Raw genomic sequence first — 18,907 nt, 5'->3', positions numbered from 1 at the left:
TTAGTGGGTTCTGTGTGTTCGGACTTAGATACGGGGGCTCTGTTTTCGGGTTCAGTTAAAGGGGCCTTTTTTTTAAGGAGTTATTTACAGGGCGCTCTATGTTTTAGGGTTGGACATCAGCGACCATCTCACAATGATCACTCCCACAGATCTGACCCGCCGACAGTCCTGCAATCTGTTAGTCCTGAGCATCTCATCATGTAGCACTCCCATCAAATCTGACCCTCTGATAAAGAGGCACTTTCTCAGACCAACACAGTGACAATGCCACAATTCCTCACTCCTGACAAAGTACTAACTTCTGACAGAGGTAATTCCTCAGTGTTGAGCCTCCAATAGAAATGCAATACTTCCGTACTGACCTTCTGAATGGGTTTCTCACCATTAATTCTGAACCCGTTCCAATGAAGCTCCTCCTCTGTGTTCAGTCTCTCATAATAATGCACTCTGGCTGTTCTGATCCTCTGACAATGCTGCAATTATGTATGAATTATTATCTTGTATTATCAGTACAGGACTCCCTCAATGCTTCCTCCATTACACTGAGGTCTATCGTTTATATAGGCTCCAACAAACCTGCTCTTATTTAACGGGCCAGGCATTGCTTCACTTGTACAGATTTTGTCAAGTCCTGCTGATGTTTCTGGGAGGACTTTTTCTGACACCTCAGAATTGACCCCTGACAATGTTGCATTCCCCCCTCACTTATGACTGCACCTGAGCTGCAATACCTCGGGGCTAACCTCCTAATTATGTAGCACCAATGAATTCTAAGCTCCTAAAATGAGATACTGCCTCAGTATTGACCCTCTGTTGCTAATGCACTAAGTCAGAACAACCCTCCAGCAATGTGACCCTGCCTCAGAACTGACACTGAGAATGAGGCACTCCTTCAGCACTGCATTCCTTGTGTACTGACCCTTTGAACAATCAGGCATTCCCTCAGTACTGACAGTCTGACGATTGTGCACTCCTCCCTCAGTACTGGACCTCTGATAATGAGGCACTCCCGTAGTACTGACGTCTCATAGACCTGTAACACCTCAGCCGTTATGCTCTGACAGTGTTTCAATACCTCAGTACTGACCCTCTGACAACGGGTCAGTGCCTCAGAACTGCCCCCCTGACAATAAGGGAAACCGTCATATTGACCCACTGCTTCTGAGGCCCTCCCTCCACACTGACCTCCCAGTGCAAAACTATTTCAGTACTGGCCCTTGAAATGTGAACAACTTCCTTAATTCTGTCCCCCTTAAATGGCAGCACTCCCTCAGCACTGACCCTTTGACAATAACGCACTCGCACATTTTTGACCCTGTGACGATGAGGCACTCCCTAACCCCTGATGCTCAGACAGCGCTTCAATACCTCAGTACTGATACTCTGGCAATGAGGCACTCTGTCAGGACTGACCCCAGGATAGAACTGTAATATGTCACAACTGACTTGATAATTGTTTAGCAGCCTCTCAGTCTGACCCCACTACAATGAGGTTCTGGATCAGTATGGACCGCCTCTGACAAATGCGCTTCATCAGAACTAAACCTCTCACAAAGAGGGACTGCCTCAAGACAATGCTGTGATTGAGTCAATCCCTTAGCCCTGAATCTCTGATCATGTGGCTCTGTCTCAGCTCTGTCACCATTACCTTGAGACTTACCCTCCGTAATGTTCCTCTAACAATGAGGCACTTCCTCAACACTGACCATCCAGCATGGAGTCACTGCCTCAGCACGGACCACTTGACAACGAGACACTGGTTAAGAACTGACCTGCTCACAGAGCTGCAATACCTCAGTACTGACCCCCTCATCAAGGGACACTATCTGAATTCTGACACCTGCATAATGAGGCACTGCCTCAGCGTTCACCCTCTGACAAACTCCTGACGACCCCTTGTAAAGACTGACAGTCTCCCTGGACGTCCTATAAATACTGACAGTCTCTCCTGGACTCACAATGAACACTGACACACTCCGCAGGGGCTCTTTGTAAATACCCACACACACACACACGCACACATACACCCTGTAAATACTGACACACACACACAACCTGTGACACCCTGTAAATATTGACACACGACCTGGTAATCCCCTGTCAAGACCAACAGAGTCCCCGGGGACACACTGTAAATATTGACACATCTGTGTGACCCCCTGGAAATACTGACAAAGCCCCTGAAATCACCTGTAAAACTGACACACTCCGTGGGACCCCCTGTAAATATTGACACAGTCCCAGCAAATCCTGAAAATACTGACAGTCCCTGGGACCCTCTGCAAAGACTGACGCATTTCCCGGGGCCCCCTTTAAATACTGAAAAATTCCCGCGACCTACAGGGGTTCAGGGACTGTGTCAGTATTGACAGGGGCTCTTGGTGAGAGTGTCAGTATTTACAGGGTGTTGCGGGGAAGTTGTAATTATTTACAGGTGCTCCCGGGAGTGTGTCAGTAGTTGCAGGCGGTCCCATGGAGGGTCAGTATTTACAGGGCGTCTCAGGGATTGTGTCAGGATTGACAGGGAGACTTGGGGAGAGCGTCAGCAGTTACAGGGGGGGCCCGTGGACTTTGTTTTTTCAGCGGGTGTTAGGGAGAGCTACAGTATTTCAAGGTGGTCCCAGGGAGTGTGCCAGTGTTTACAGGGATTCCAGGGGAGTGTGTCAGTATGCACCGAGCCCCTATAAATTCTGACACGCTCCGCAGGACTCCCTGTAAATACTGACATAGTACCTGAGAATCCCTGAAAATGCCACCACACTCCCAGGGACCCTCTGTAAACGCTGACACGTTTCCCAGGGCCCGCTTAAAACACTGAAAAATTCCCTCGGCCTCCTCTGTGTACTGACACACATCCCCGGACCCTTGTACGTATAGACACACTCTACGCAACTAACCACAAATACTGGGATATCCCGTAAATACCGACACACACCTCACGACACACTGTAACTACTGTCACATTCCCTGGAATCCGCTGTAAATACTGAGAAACTCCCTGGGGCTGCATCTAAATACGGACACATTTCCCAGGGACCCCTCTAAACACGAACACATTCCCTGGGACTTCACCGAAACACTGACACATTCCACGGAACCCCCGTAAACACTGATAAACTCCCAGGACCCCCTGGAAATAATTACACATTCCCCATTCCCCCTGTAAATACCGATACACAGCCCGGAACTCCCGTAAACACTGACACACTCCACCCCCTGTAAATACCGATACTCTCCCTGGGACACCCTGCAAATGCTGATGCAATCACCGGGACCCCTGTAAATTCTGTCACACTCCTCGGGAAGCCCTCTAAATACTGACACATTCCCTAGACACCCTTTAAATACTGGCAACGTCCCAGAGAACCCCTGAAAATACTGCCACACTGCCCAGGACCCTTTGTAAATACTGATATATTCCCCGAGACCAGCTGCAAATATTGACACATTCCCTGTCCCAGCTGTAAGTACTGAGAAACTCCCTGGGACTCCCTGTATATAATGACACATTTCCCAGGGTCCCCTCTAAACACTGACACATTCCCCAGGAGCTCCTCCAAATACTGACACACAGCCCCAGACCCCTGTACAGACAAACTCCCTGTGACCCACTGTAAATCTTGACATACTCCCTGAGACCCCCTGGAAATACCGACACACCACCCCTCCCGGGACCCCCTGGAAATACCAAAACACTGTAGGGATTCTCCGATTCTATTCTATGATGCCCTTGTCCTGTGAATGAATAAATAAAGAAACCTGGTGAAGCCGCCCAACAGCATAGCCAGCAAGTGATAGACACAGCAAAGTGACCCCACCATCACTGGATCAAATCTGAGCTCTGCAGTCCTGCCACATCTTGTCCTTAATTGTGCACCACAGTCAAACAACTGATTGGACGTGAAGACTCCACACATATCCCCATCCTCAATGATGGAAGAGCCCAGCACATCAGTGCAAAAGATGAGGCTGAAGTATTCATAGCAATCTTCAGCCAGAAGGGCCAAGTGGATGATTCATCTCGGGCTCCGCCAGCATCACAGATACCGGTCTTCAGTAAATTCAATTCACCCCACGTGATGTCAGGAAACACTTGCAGACACTGGATACTGCAAAAGGTCACAGGCCCTGACAATATTCTGGCAATAAAACTGAAGACTTGTGCTCCAGAACGTGCCGCTCCCCGTGCCAAGCTGTTGCAGTGCAGTTTCAACACTGGTATCTACCCGACACAGTGGAAAATTGCCCACGTATGTGCTGGATTGCAAACATAGGACAAATCCAACCTGGCCATATACTGCCCCATCAGGCTGTACTCAATCATCAGGAAAGTGATAGAAGGTGTCAGCAACATTGTTATCAGGCAGCACCTGCTCAGCGACGGCCAGTTTGGGTTACGTCAGGGCAGCTCAGCTCCTGACCTCATGACAGCCTTGGTTCAAACATGGACAATACAGCTGCATTCCAGAGGGGAAGTGAGAGCTCCAGCCTTTTACAACAAGACTACATTTGACCAAGTGTGGCATCAAGAAGCCCGAGCAAAACTGGACTCAATGGGTGTAAGGGGACAAATTCTCCACTTGCTGGAGTCATACCTGGCACGCAGGAAAATGAATGATCTTATTGGAGGTCAGATACCTTAGCTCCAGGGGATCCCTGCAGGAGTTTCTCGTGGCAGTGTCTGAGATATAACCATCTTCAGCTGCTTCATCAATGAACTTGCGTTTATCACAAGGCCAGAAGTTGGGATGTTCCTGATGATTGCACAATGTTCAGCATCATTCATGATTCCTCAGATCCTAAAGCAGTCCTTGTCCAAATGCAACTAGATCTGGGCAATACCCAGGCTTGGTCAGACAAGCGGAAGTTACATTCACACCACAGAAATACCAGGCAATAACCGTCACCAACAAGAGACAACCACCCCTTGACAAACAATTTGTTACATTCACTGCATCCCACACTGTCACCGTCGTGGGGGTGAGCTTTGAACAAAAACTGAACCAGACTCACCAGATAAACACAGTGACTATAAGAGCAGGTCAGAGGTGAGGAATGCTGCGGCGATGAACTCACCTCCTGATTCCCCAAAATGTGTCCACTGTCTGCAAGGCATAAGTCAGGACTGTGATGGAATGCTCCCCACTTACCAGGATGGCCGCAGCTGTAACAACATGCAAGAAGCTTGACTCCATCCAGGACAAAGCAGCCCAGTTGACTGACACGATATCGACAATCATCCATTCCCTCCACCACCAATGATGAGCGGCCTCAGCAGCACTGTGTACGATCTGCAAGATGCATGGCAGAAATTCGCCAAAGCTCCTCATGCAGCACCTTCCAAACCCATGACAGCTTCCATCTCGAAGGACAAGGGCATCAAGTACACGGGAACACCTCCTTCTATCCCACTCCAAGCCACTCGTGATTCTGACTTTGAAATATATCCAGAATCCTTCACTGCGACTGTTCAAAAGATGGGAATTCCCTCCCTCATGGCACTGTGGGGGCAACCCACAGCAGGTGAACTACAGCGGTTCGAGAAGGCAGCTCACCACCAACATCTCCAGGGCAATTCGGGATGGGCAATAAATGCTGGACCAGTCAGTGACACACACATCCAACAAACAATTGAAGAAACAAACTCATTAATCACAGTGATTTTTCACAGTCTCACAGCCAGCCATGCCTCATATACACACATCTTAGTGACAATATGGTGACCGTAACCAGACCCACAGTGAGCCTGGGCTCATCCACACTCCTCCCAGTCACATTTCTGATTTGAAAAATACACCTTTTTCACAAGAAATCTCTTTGTATATGTACAATGTCACAACTGCAGTTGCCTTCTGTCCAGCTGCATATCAAATAAACAAATAAAGCATTGGACTTTGGCTCCACCCGACAAACCAAAGACCTCTCTTAGACATACAACAAAACTATTTACATACATGTGAGACACGGGGAGGGTCCGATAACTGAATGGACCCCCATTTACCTTCAGCAGGAAAATCTCAGACAGTGGTCCTTCCCGACTGTGCCTCAGCAGCAGCAGCCCCATCGTCCCAGTTATGCCCCAAGCTTTTCGTGCATCAGTGGTAGCAGGAAGGCCAACCCCTCACTCTTTCCCAGTGGGGTCTACATGTTAATTACTCCGGGAAGCGTTTCTGTATGAGCCTGGCCTGATCTACACATCTCCCAGGAACTATATGGTAACTGTAAACAGTCTTAAAGTGAGCCCGATTGATTCACCCTCCTATCAGTAACTTGCCAATGATTATTGCCTGTTTCATAATCAGTCCAGTCTCATCTACTCTTCCTCTGAGTGAATCCTTTCTGTCCTCTTCCATTCAGCCTGTGCCTTGGAGAATACAGCCCGATTCCCCTTCAGGCTGCATTTCATTCTCCTCACTGTCTCGGTGCTGCCACATACATCACCTGTCTCTCCATTTCCCTCTGTAATAGTTCTTGTGAAACCCAACCCCCTCCCCGCCCCACCTTCCAGCTGCAATGTTGGAATATCACCACATTGGGCATTGCCATTAGTGCTCCAGCTCATTCATATTTCTTCACAAAACAGAAACACAACTCATCAACAAGAGTAAGTGGCAGGCAAATGAGATACATCAGACATCTAAAAGCAGTTTGTTGTTGAAAAGTGGAACTAACTTTAATTTGTATGTGTACAATAGAATCAGGAAGAATAATACATATATAGCATGCAACTCATTTCACTGAACACATTTGTGCAAATAAATAATATCTCTGCAGTTGAACCAATTCCAACAGCACAACATTAGAGACAGAACATTTGGAAATGATACAGAAATTTCAGATACTAATGATTTAAAGAGGAGTACAGATTAAGATCGGGGAAACTGAACATGGTGTACAACAAAAATCCATTTCGCAATTGGAATGCCTCATTCAGGCAATTACATCTCTCTCCCTCAGTCTCAAATGGTCTTCTTCCCATTCGATTTTCTTCCACTCTCTGGGCCACCCCCAATAAGCAGTTCCCTTCCCTCCCCAGTTTAGCCTCATGCCTTCCTTTGCACTGGTATGTAATGGTACCTTTCTAGTACGTTTGATTTTCGATGAACACACCGCACTTGTTTGTGACCAGGTCAGCCAGTTGAACATCACAGAATATGAGTTGCCTGACTGGTCCATATTAACAGCCCAAATCAGGGAGCCCTGGCTGACAGATAAGTCGTGTGAGGGTCAGAGATGCTGACACCCTGGCAACTATCTCTGAATGAGGCAGTGCTAAAGTTGAAGACAGTTCATTTGTAAATAAAAGTTGAATTGGAGATCGACACTGGCCTCAGTGTATTTAAAATACATCTCCAGCACTGGGTTTGAATATTATTGTTATCCTTTTGTTATCAAACATCTGTGTGTGCAGTGATCAGCAGGGTTATAACATGGAGATGTGGGAACAGGATTGTTTAGATTCCCTACAGTGTGGAAACAGGCCCTTTGGCCCAACAAGTGCACACCAAACCTTGGAGCATCCCACCCAGACCCACGCCCCTGAACACTATGGGCAATTTAGCATGGCCAATCCACCTAGCGTGCACCTCTTTGGACTGTGGGAGGAGACTGCAGCACCTGGAGGAAACGCACGCAGACACAGGGACAAGGTGCAAATTCCACACAAACAGTTGCCTGAGGCTGGAATTGAACCTGAGTCCCCAGTGCTGTGAAGCTGCAGTGCTTACCACTGAGCCACCGTGCCGCCCCACATCGTGTTGCTTTTGCACAAACTTTGACAAAGAGGAAAGGCCACTGATAATGGCAGATGCTGGAGAATCCAAAATAACAAAGTGTGGAGCTGGATGAACACAGCAGGTCAAGCAGCATCTCAGGAGCACAAAAGCTGACATTTCAGGCCTAGACCCTTCATCAGAGAGGGGGATGGGAGAGGGAAGTGGAATAAATAGGGAGAGGTGGGGATGCAGACCGAAGATGGAGAGAAAACAAGATAGGTAGAGAGGAGAGTACAGGTGAAGAGGTAGGGAGGGGATAGGTCAGTCCAGGGAAGACGGACAAGTCAAGGAGGCAGGATGAGGTGGTAGGTAGGAAATGGAGGTGTGGCTTGAGGTGGGAGGAAGGGATGGGTGACAGGCTGGGCTGGTTTTGTGATGCAGTTGCGGGAGGGGAAGAACTGGGCTGGTTTTGGGATGCAGTTGGGGAGGGGGTGATTTTGAAGCTTGTGAAGTCCACATTGAAACCATTGGGTTGCAGGGTTCCCAAGCGGATGAGGAGTTGCTGTCCTTGCAACCTTCGGGTGGCATTATTGTGGCACTGCAGGAGGCCCATGATGGACATGTCGTCTAAGGAATGGGAGGGGGAGTTAAAATGGTTCGCGACTGGGAGGTGCAGTTGTTTGTTGCGAACCGAGCGGAGGTGTTCTGCAAAGTGGTCCCCAAGCCTCCGCTTGGTTTCCTCAACGCAGAGCAGGTCAGGAGTGAGGGGGCAGGTCACTGTGAGGGGGGTCAGGACTGCAGGGGCAACTCACTGTGAGCGGGTCAGCACGGAGGGGTAGGTCGCTCTGAGGGGGTCAGGACAGAGGGGGGAGGTCGCTGTGAGCGGGTCAAGACTGAGGTGGCAAGTCGCTGTGAGTGGGTGAGGACTGAGGGGGCAAGTTGCTGTGAGTGGGTAAGGACAGAGAGGGCAAGTCCCTGTGATTGGGACAGGGCTGAAGGGGCGTGTCGCTGTGAGCGGGTCAGGACTGCAGACAGAAGTCGCTGTGAGCGGGTCAGGACTGCAGGGGCTAGTCAGTGTGAGCGGGTCAGGACTGCAGGGGCTCGTCAGTGTGAGCGGGTCAGGACTGCAGGGGCAGGTCGCTGCGAGCGGGTCAGGACGGAGGGGACAATTCGCTGTGAGCATCTCACTGAGGCACTGTATCCCAGTTCCCTCGGTCACGGCATCCCAGTTCCCTCGGTCACGGCATCCCAGTTCCCTCGGTCACAGCAACCCATTTCACTCGGTCACGGCATCCCATTTCACTCGGTCACGGCATCCCATTTCACTCGGTCACGGCATCCATGCTGCGTGGTCCATGCTATGTATAAATGTGGCATAAAATCCTTACTTGGATGTTCATTTCTTCTTGTAATAACATGTGGCATCATTAGCATCCTTAATCACTTGCATTTAATCGGAAAGCCTGGTACAAACACCAGATAACATGACAGTCCGAACAGAATGCATTTTCCAATGCTTCAAACATATAGTCATGTGTGTCTCAGTGAATAAAAATCCTCCTCATTTTACCCCAATTATATCTCATAATAAAGGGAGTATGTCTGAAAGTCGTCTCATCCGAGGGAAAACAGACTTGCTCCAGGAAAGCTGCTAAAATATATCAAGAAAAATACATATGAAATGATTCTAGAAATTTCTGCAACACAAAGATCAAAGGAAACAATAGTTTGATGAACGCACTGTTAAGTGTTGCACTTACACATCACATTTTGGAAAACAAACCACATTGATTTTCTACTTTATATAAAAAAATTGTTCCAAGTCTTCATTATGCAGCACTGCCGTGAACTGAAAAGGTGTCGACTTTTAACCTGCATAGAAAGTATGTGCAGAAGTTAAAACAAACAAAAAAAAGCCACTTCTGTCCTAAAAAGACAATATTATATTACAAAAGGCCAGGGAAGTTGGAGAATGCAGCATCATGCTTCCTGCAGAGATCAAGTTTTGTCTGTGTTGTAAAAAACAAAAGAACTGTGGGCACTGTAAATCAGCAACAAAAGCAGAAGTTGCTCGAAAAGCTCAGCAGGTCTGGCAGCATCAGTGAAGAGTGAGTTCTGAGGAAGGGTCACAGGACGCGAAACATTAACTCTGACATTGTCTACGTCATCGTGAGTTATGTCTATTGCTTCAGCAAAATCCAACCAACTCTGAATGAAAATCAATGCTCAAGAAATATCCAAAACATCCGCTGTCCCCGTTGTGGCTTCCTCTACATTGGGGAAACGATGCAGAGGCTTGGGGGCCGCTTTTCAGAACACCTACGCTCAGTTTGCAATAAACAACTGCACCTCCCAGTAACGAACCATTTCAACTCCCCCTCCCGTTCCTGAGAGGACACGTCCAACCTGGGCCTCCTGCAGTGCCATAATGACGCCACCCCAAGGTTGCAGGAACAGCAACTCCTATTCTGCTTGGGAACCCTGCAGCCCAATGGTATCAGTGTGGATTTCACAAGCTTCCAAATCTCCTGTCCTCCCACTGCATCCCAAAACCAGCCCAGCTCGTCCCCGCCTCCCTGACCTATTCTTCTTCTCACCCATACCCCCTCCCACCTCATGCCGCACCCCTATTTCCCTTCATCCCGCTCCCTTGACCTGTCCGGCCTCCCCAGACTGACCTATCCCCTCCCTGTCTCCCTACCCATACTCTCCTCTCCACCTATCTTCTCCTCCATCCATCTCCCATCCGCCTCCCCCTCTCTCCCGATTTATTCCAGAACCCGCACCCCCTCCCCATTTTCTGAAGAAGGTTCTCGGCCCGAAACATCAGCTTTTGTGTTCCTAAGATGCTGCTTGGCCTGCTGTCTTCATCCAGTTCCACACGGTGTTATCTCGCATTCTCCAGCATCTGCAGTTCCCATTATCTCTCCAAAACAAAGGCTGCTGTCTTTCAAAACCCAATCTCATATTTTGCAGATAGTCCTTACCCTGAAAGAATACCCAATATGTATAAAGAGGAAAGCTGGAGGTGAAACCATTCAAAAAAATTTTCATTGGCACAACAAATGTTCAAACTGTAAAAGCAGGTTAAGCACCTGTATATAAGGAAACTTTAAACAGACACTTACAGCCAACAAATGTGAGAAATATCCATTTCTTGCTGGATTACCAATTTTGCTGTTGGGAAAATAGGCCTCGGCTTAGCAATGTACATTCAAACAAGATAGCCCCCTCTCAGAACTCAACACTCACAGTCGTAGAGTTCTGTTTTCACAGGTTGGCGTATAATAGCATCAAGCACAATACACCAAATCTTCTTTGGTACCTTTTCCTTCCATAAAACTGCTTTTAGTAGATGCGCACAGAATTCATTTTATACACGTTGAACAGTTGCTAAGTTCAAGACGCCAGTTCCAGCACTTCGACTTGCATCTGCTTCATCATCCAAACAGAACAAAATAAAGACCCACTCCTTGTAAGTCACGTTTTCCATTTTTAGTGACAAGGTGAAGTGCGAGAACTGCTCACTTGATGTTAAAATCTCTTCAGTATGTACCTATATATTTCAATTCTGTGAAATATGTGGAATGAGTTCGAGAGAAGGATTAATTTTGTTGCGCTGGGAGAGAGCTGGGACAGTTAAAATAGGTTGAATGGCCTCCTCCCATGCTAAAAATGTCCATAACTGTTCTTGGCCCTGCTAAATTCAAGTGGCCATCCTTTCATTGTGACTGTGAGACGCAGCATGTTACGATAGATGGCACCATTAAGAAATCCTTTGTTATCAATGAATTTTTCAGCAGTCGGCATTCTTCCGAAGTCAAATGTTTGACATATACCTGTTGCGCTGACTTGGTTCCAAACAGTTATAATGTGGAGGTGCTGGTGTTGGACTAGGATGGACAAAGTCAGAGCTCACATGACATCAGGTTATAATCTGACAGGTTTATTTGAAATCACACAAGCTTTCGGAGTGCAGTCCCTTCATCAGGTGCGGTCAGGGAGGAAAACACACAGACACACAATTGATAAGCAGACAGATCAAAACATCATACAACTGGTGTGAGTGGAGTGTCAGATAATAAGTCTTCATCCAGGATGTTTGTTTGTTTGCAGATATTTTGTTGAAGAAACACACAACCTGTAGTTGCAGTCAGTGTGGTATCTTATAAATTCTTGCTTTTGAAATAAAGGTTAAAACTCTAAGACAGATTCTGAACACAAGCCTCTAAACTACAAGTCAGAGTCTGACCTGAGATGTCACCTTTTGTGCATTCCTGTTGCACTGCCTGATTATCATGACAACACAGCACTGACATGGACTTTATAAACGCTTTACTTGCCTCTAACACTCTTGGTCACCTGTACAGAGTTATTATCTGACACTCCACTCACGCCAATTCTATGATCTTTTGATCTCTCTGCTGATAAGCTGTGTCTCTCTGTGGTCACCTCACTAACTGCACCTGATGAAGGGGCTGCACTCCAAAAGCTTGTGTGATTTCAAATGAACCTGTTGGACTATAAGCTGGTGTCATGTGACTTCTGACTTCAAACAGTTATAGAATGTGTTTTCAATCCTACCGTGACTTGACAATAAGTCAACTTCCTAAAATTTATAAAATGAGAATGTCAAGTGAAGTATGTCTAACCTTGAGCGTTTAAAAAAGGAAATATTACAACCACAGTCCAGTCGGACAGTAAAGACAGAAGGAATGATTTCATCGACTGTGTCTGACACCACACAATTCATCCCCCTGATGGAAGAAAGGTTGGCTGCGTTCTCTTTCTTCAGGAACATCCAGCTAATACCACCTTACTTCTGCTTGTTTTATTCATCTGGTGTTCCATCTAATTCCTTGCAGTCTTGGTCAAACCTTCATGTAATTTATTTAAAATTTTCAATAAAATAAATTTAACTTTATATTCCATAATTTTAACATCTCCTTTTAAGGTTTGAACGGTTCACTTCGTACACTGCACATGTGTCAATAATTGGAGAACATGGTGGAAAAATCAAGATATATTGACAAGTAAACAAATGGCTAACAAACAACTGCACCTCCCAGTCGCAAACCATTTCCACTCCCCCTCCCATTCTCTTGATGACATGTCCATCATGGGCCTCCTGCACTGCCACAATGATGCCACCCGAAGGTTGCAGGAACAGCAACTCATATTCCGCCTGGGAACCCTGCAGCCATATGGTATCAATGTAGACTTCACCAGTTTCAAAATCTCCCCTTCCCCCACTGCATCCCTTAACCAGCCCAGTTCATCCCCTCCCCCCACTGCACCACACAACCAGCCCAGCTCTTCCCCCCCACCCACTGCATCCCAAAACCAGTCCAACCTGTCTCTGCCTCCCTAACCGGTTCTTCCTCTCACCCATCCCTTCCTCCCACCCCAAGCCGCACCCCCAGCTACCTACTAACCTCATCCCACCTCCTTGACCTGTCCGTCTTCCCTGGACTGACCTATCCCCTCCCTACCTCCCCACCTACACCCTCTCCACCTATCTTCTTTACTCTCCATCTTCGGTCCGCCTCCCCCTCTCTCCCTATTTATTCCAGTTCCCTCCCCCCATCCCCCTCTCTGAAGAAGGGTCTAGGCCCGAAACGTCAGCTTTTGTGCTCCTGAGATGCTGCTTGGCCTGCTGTGTTCATCCAGCCTCACATTTTATTATCTTGGAATCTCCAGCATCTGCAGTTCCCATTATCTCAAATGGCTAACTTCTGTTTCCTTGTCAGTAATGCCTTTTGAACAGAACATAAAGTTGCGCAACTATGTGGAGATAACAATTTAAAACTGGGAAGACCACTTTGTGGTCCCCACACCAATCTCTATTCACTACCTACTGATTGCATTACTCCGCCTTGGCAACAATGTAATATTACACTTGTCTCAACACAACCTTGGCATCTTGTTTATCCCATGATGAACGTCCGACCACACATTCATGCAATCCCTAAAGCTGTCTCTTTACATCTTTTCAATCCTGCCTACCTGTCTTTTGTCTCGGCTCATTAGCAGTGAAACCTTCACCTGGAACGACTTCACTTCTGGACCTGACAATTCCAATGCATTCCCTGATGGAGACCCACATTTGTCCATTGAACACTTGAGGTCGTCTAAAACTCCACTGCCAGAGTCTCAACTTGAACCAATTCCTATTCTCTGTACTTTCTACCTGACTGATACTATTAACAGTAATTTTATTAAATTCTCATTTTTGTTTACAAATCGTTCCTTGGCTATGCCTATCGCTATTTTGGTAATCTCCACCAGTCCAACCATACTTCAGGATATCTGCACTCGTCTAATTACGTCCTCTTGCCCACTCTTGATTTTAAACGGCCCACTGCTAGTTGCCAAACATTTAATTGTGTCGGCTTCAAACCCAAGAAGAGACTTCCTACACCTTCAGCGAGCAAACTCACATCCAGAACCTCAACCCAAGCAACAAATCCTCTCAAAACTCGCTAACTTCCTACACCTCTCAGCCTCTGTACAGTTCCTCTTTTAAGGCACTTTTTCAAACCATCCTCTTTCATCAAGCTCTTCATCATCAGAACGAACAACTTCATAAGGCTCAGTTGTATTCTGGGAACGTTGATACTCCAATCAGACGCCTTCAAACTTTCCCTCCATTAAAGAGATTTTATAAGTGGTTGAAGTCATTGCCAAGCAGAGGGGGACGAATTGGGGAGTTATTTCAAAGAGCTACGATATGCCAAACGACCTCCTTCCACACTGGCCAACTCTGATTGTACAAAAACAAAAATGATTTTCAGACTTGGGAAGATACTACAAAAATGTCACAAGTAACCAGCTTTTGGGCAGAGTCGAGCTGCTGAGATGATAGACCAGGATTTAGGGGTACCAGGAGTGATAATATGCTGAACACAATCAAATTTTGAGGTTGTAGAATGATGTGGTCTTCGGCATTTTTGACACTTGGACCGTTTTCCTTCCTTTCCACAGAACAAGTCAAATAGCGGCAGCACAATGTTGCATGGCCGCTCAAGCTTGCTCCACCGTCGATGATGATTGTGGCTGGTCTTCCACATCAATTCAACTTTTGCTCATATCTCATCCTCTTTTCAAAACATCGATCTATTCACGTGTAGTATCCCTCTCGCTAACTTAATGAGAATTCATTCCAATCAATGAACTCCTAACGCTGACCCACCCCAGGTCAAAAAATTCAGCTGAGATCAGGAACTGATCTCGCCTGTATGGCTGAGCTGGCTTTTAGGTTTGCCGGTGAGAGAGTCCCAGTGAGAAACATTCATTAAAAAAAAATAATTGCATGGATTGCTCTCCAATCCTAAACTCTATTCAAATTCAGTTGGTTTGTGATGCAGACTGATGCCCTGCAGAGAGGGCTCAATTGCCATACCAGTGAGCTGACCACAAAGGGTCTTCGCCTCAACCCCTCTACTTCCCTGAGGCGTGGTGATCTTCAGGTTAAATCATAACCAGTTGTCTCTCTCTAAGGAGTCGCCAAATGGTGTGCTAAGACTTTACCTTTAACCCTGATAACATGGCAACAAGCAGATAACTCAGCTGATGTCACTGACTAATAGAATCCTCAATTATACTGATATTAACGATGTGATATCATCAGAAGGCATGCTCAACTAAGTTTTAATTTGCAAATTAAGTTAACAACCATTCAATCAATATTACTGAAGTACTCATATTACTGATCGTCTCGATACAACATTCTGGTTACATCTGTTCATAAGTGAAGTGCAATGTAATTGCACTTACTGTGGTTTTATCAATGTGATCCTGCAATGAGTCAATAAGCAGGTCACTCACAGGTTGCCAATCAGTGTGGACCCCCTCAGCTGTTATCACATGAGCCTCAAGATCATCCAGAACTTTCTGCAGTTCTTGAAGTTTCTCCAACGCCTTTTCCACCTGTTTCTGCCAGTTGCTCGCACGGATTTTCAGTTGTTCCCAATTTTCCTTCACTTCTATTGACTGTTTGCGGACAGCTTTGGCAATTCTCTGGGCTCTCTCTTCCGGGGCAGGTTCTGGAAATATGGAATGCAAATAATTTATCAACTATTCATGATTTTGATCGATAGATTTTCTTTCTAATCCCCTTTCCTTTAAAAGGTCTCTATGGACTTTCTCCTGAAATTGGGATATATAGTATAAGACGAAAGATTTTGGTACCAGCACATCAATGATAAATTCTGTAATTAGCTGGCAGGTCGCGGAGCCATTAACAGAGAATCACAGAGAACCAATACAAAGCCAAATAAAATTCTGCAGATATTTGAAATTTGTCACTATCAAGGAAACTTTAAAGAAGGAAAAGGATTAGTGACTAAATGGGTACAATTCTCAACAAAAGATTTGAAAAATCCTTTCAGGATATCTTTCATAGCTATGAGACAAACATCCAACACAAACCAACTTTCATCTTTCAGGACTGGCAAGTTAGAATGATAAACCCAAAGTCGACCCTGCATAGTTCTCTCTAGAACTCACTTCATGGGGTTGTTAAGAGATGTAGAGATAACAAAGTGTGCAGCTGGATGAACACAGCAGGCCAAGCAGCATCTGAGGAGCACAAAAGCTGACATGTTGGGCCGAGACCTTTCATCAGAAAAGGGGGAGGGGGAGAGAGTTCTGAAATAAATAGCGAGAGAGTGGGAGGCGGATCAAAGATGGATAGAGGAGAAGATAGGTGGAGAGGAGACAGACAAGTTAAAGAGGTGGGGATGGAGCCAGCAGAGGTGAGTGTAGGTGGGGAGGTAGGAAGGGGATAGGTCAGTCCGGGGAGGATGAACAGGTCTCCGGGGCGGGAAGAGGTTAGGAGGTAGGAAATGGGGGTGGGGTTTGAGGTGGCAGGATGGGATAGGTGGGCTGGTTTTGGGATGTGGGAGGGGGAGGGGTGATTTTGAAGCTGGTCAAGTCCACATTGATACCATGGAGTGCAGGGTTCCCAAGCGCAATATGAGGTGCTGCTCCTGCAACCTTCAGGTGGCATCGTTGTGGCACTGCAGGAGGCCCAGGATGGACATGTCACCTGAGGATTGGTAGGGAGAGTCGAAACAGTTCGCGACTGGGAGGTGCAGTTCTTTCGTGCAAACTGAGCACAAGTGAAGCGGTCCCCAAACCTGTTTGGTTTCCCCGATGTAGAGGGGGCCACAATGGCAACAGTGGATACAGTGTACCACATTAGCAGATGTGCAGGTAAACATCTGTTTGATGAGGAAATTCTTCCTGGGGCCTGGGATGGGGGTGAGGGGGGAGGTATCGGGACCAGTGAATTTTAAACGTTGTGATGACAACATTTATGGATATGCAGGGAAAAGTGCTGGGTGCAGGGAGTGCTAGAGAGGAGTGTGGAGCGGATACGGGGGTCACCTAAGGGTGGTGGGAAAAATGTCTTTGGTGGTGGGGTCGGATTGCAGATGGCAGAAGGGTCGGAGGACAACGCATTGAATCCGGATGTTGGTGGGGTGGTACGTGAGGGCGAGGAGGACACTGTTTTGGTAGTTATTATGGGGTGCGGGTGTGAGGGATGAGTTGTGGGAAACGCGGGTGACACGGTCGAGGGCGTTTTTGACCACTGAGGAGGGGGAAGTTCCGGTCCTTGAACAACCCTCAACAGTTTCTCTTTCAATTCCTCCCACTTCCGACAGACAAAGGGGGTGGCCAGGGTAGCCAAATGGGCCCAAGCTATGCCTGCCTCTTTGGAGGTTACACGGAACGCTCCCTCTTCCGTACCTACACTGGCCCTCAACCCCACCTCTTCCTCCGTTACATTGATGACTGTATCGGCACCGCCTCGTGTTCCCACAAGGGGCTCTAACAGTTCATCCACTTCACCAACACCTTCCTCCCCAACTTGAAGTTAACCTGGACAATCTCTGATACCTCTCTCTCCTCCCTGGACCACTCGATTTCCAACCACTGAGAAACAAATATCCATTTCAACTCCACCAATTCCCACAGCTACCAAGATTACACCTCCTCCCACCATATTCCTGCAACAATTGATCCCCTATTCCCCATTCCTTTGCCTCTGCATCTGCACTCCCAGGATGAGGTATTCTATTCCCGTATATCTCAGATGTCCTCATTTTTCAAGGACCACAACTTGCCCCGCTCTGTGGTTGATAACGCCCTCGACCGTGTCTCCAGCATTTCCTGCAACAAATCCCACTCACCCCACCCCGCAACAACAACCAAAACAAAGTCTCCCTCGTCCTAACGTACCACCCCACCAACCTCCGGATACAACGCATCATCCTTCGAAACTTTCAGATTCTCTGGGAGGCTACGGAGGTGGTGAGGGAGCCTTTGGCCTTGATCTTTGAATCCTCATTGTCTACAGGTTTAGTACCAGAAGGCTGGAGGGTTGCAAATGTTGTGCCCTTGTTCAAAGAGGGCAGTAGAGATGACCCAGGTAATTACAAACCCAGTGAGCCTTCCGTCTGTTGCAGGAAAAGTTTTGGAAAGGATTATAAGAGAGAGGATTTATAATCATCGAGCAAGCACCAATTTGATGGGAGATAGTCAACATGGATTTGTCAAGGGCAGGTCGTGTCTCACAAGCCTCATTGAGTAATTTTGGAAGGTGACCAAGCACGTGGATGAGGGTCGGGCAGTTGACGTGGTGGACATGGACTTCAGTAAAGCCTTCGATAACGTTCCACATGGTAGGCTATTGGAGAAAACATGGAGACATGGGATTGAGGGAGATTTAGCAGTTTGGATCAGAAACTGGCTTTGGCTAAGGAGGCAACCAGTGGTGGTTGATAGAAAATATTCAGCCTGGAGTCTGGTTACTACTGGTTTGTCTCAAGGATGTGTTTTGGGGCCACTGCTGTTTGTCATTTTTATAAATGACTTGGACGGAGGCATTGGTAGATCGGTTAGTAAGTTTGCAGATGACACTCAAGTCGGTGGAGTGGTGGACAATGTGGAAGAGTGTTGCAGGTGACAGGTCGACTTGGATGAACTGCAGAATTGGGCGGAAAGGTGGCAGATGGAGTTCAATGCGGATAAATGTGAGGTGATTCACTTTGGGATGAATAATAGGAAGGCAGAATATTGGGTCAATGGAAAGATTCTTCGTCGTGTTGCTGTGCAGAGGGTGTCCATCTATGTCGATCCCTGAAAATTGCCATCCAGGTTGATAGGGCTGTGAAGAAGGCTTACGG

The 18,907-nt window shown here is 47.0% G+C and overlaps 1 protein-coding gene across 1 annotated transcript in view; it reads right to left on the bottom strand.

The window, feature by feature from the left end:
- Positions 1-6,674: 6,674 nt before the first annotated feature.
- The window catches only part of LOC132207692 (utrophin-like), a 31,130-nt gene continuing 18,897 nt past the window's right edge, over positions 6,675-18,907 (bottom strand). Inside the window, exons 3-4 of the mRNA XM_059643591.1 lie at positions 15,492-15,760; positions 6,675-9,178 (exon numbers count right to left, since the gene is read on the bottom strand). Of these exons, the coding sequence (XP_059499574.1) occupies positions 9,152-9,178; positions 15,492-15,760 (296 nt within the window). The 3' untranslated portion in view covers positions 6,675-9,151. The remainder of the gene's footprint in view (positions 9,179-15,491; positions 15,761-18,907) is intronic.

Source organism: Stegostoma tigrinum, unplaced genomic scaffold, assembly GCF_030684315.1.
Source record: "Stegostoma tigrinum isolate sSteTig4 unplaced genomic scaffold, sSteTig4.hap1 scaffold_124, whole genome shotgun sequence".
NCBI classification, from domain to species: domain Eukaryota; kingdom Metazoa; phylum Chordata; class Chondrichthyes; order Orectolobiformes; family Stegostomatidae; genus Stegostoma; species Stegostoma tigrinum.
Note: the sequence above shows the minus strand (reverse complement) of the source record. Positions and strands in the feature narration are given on the sequence as shown.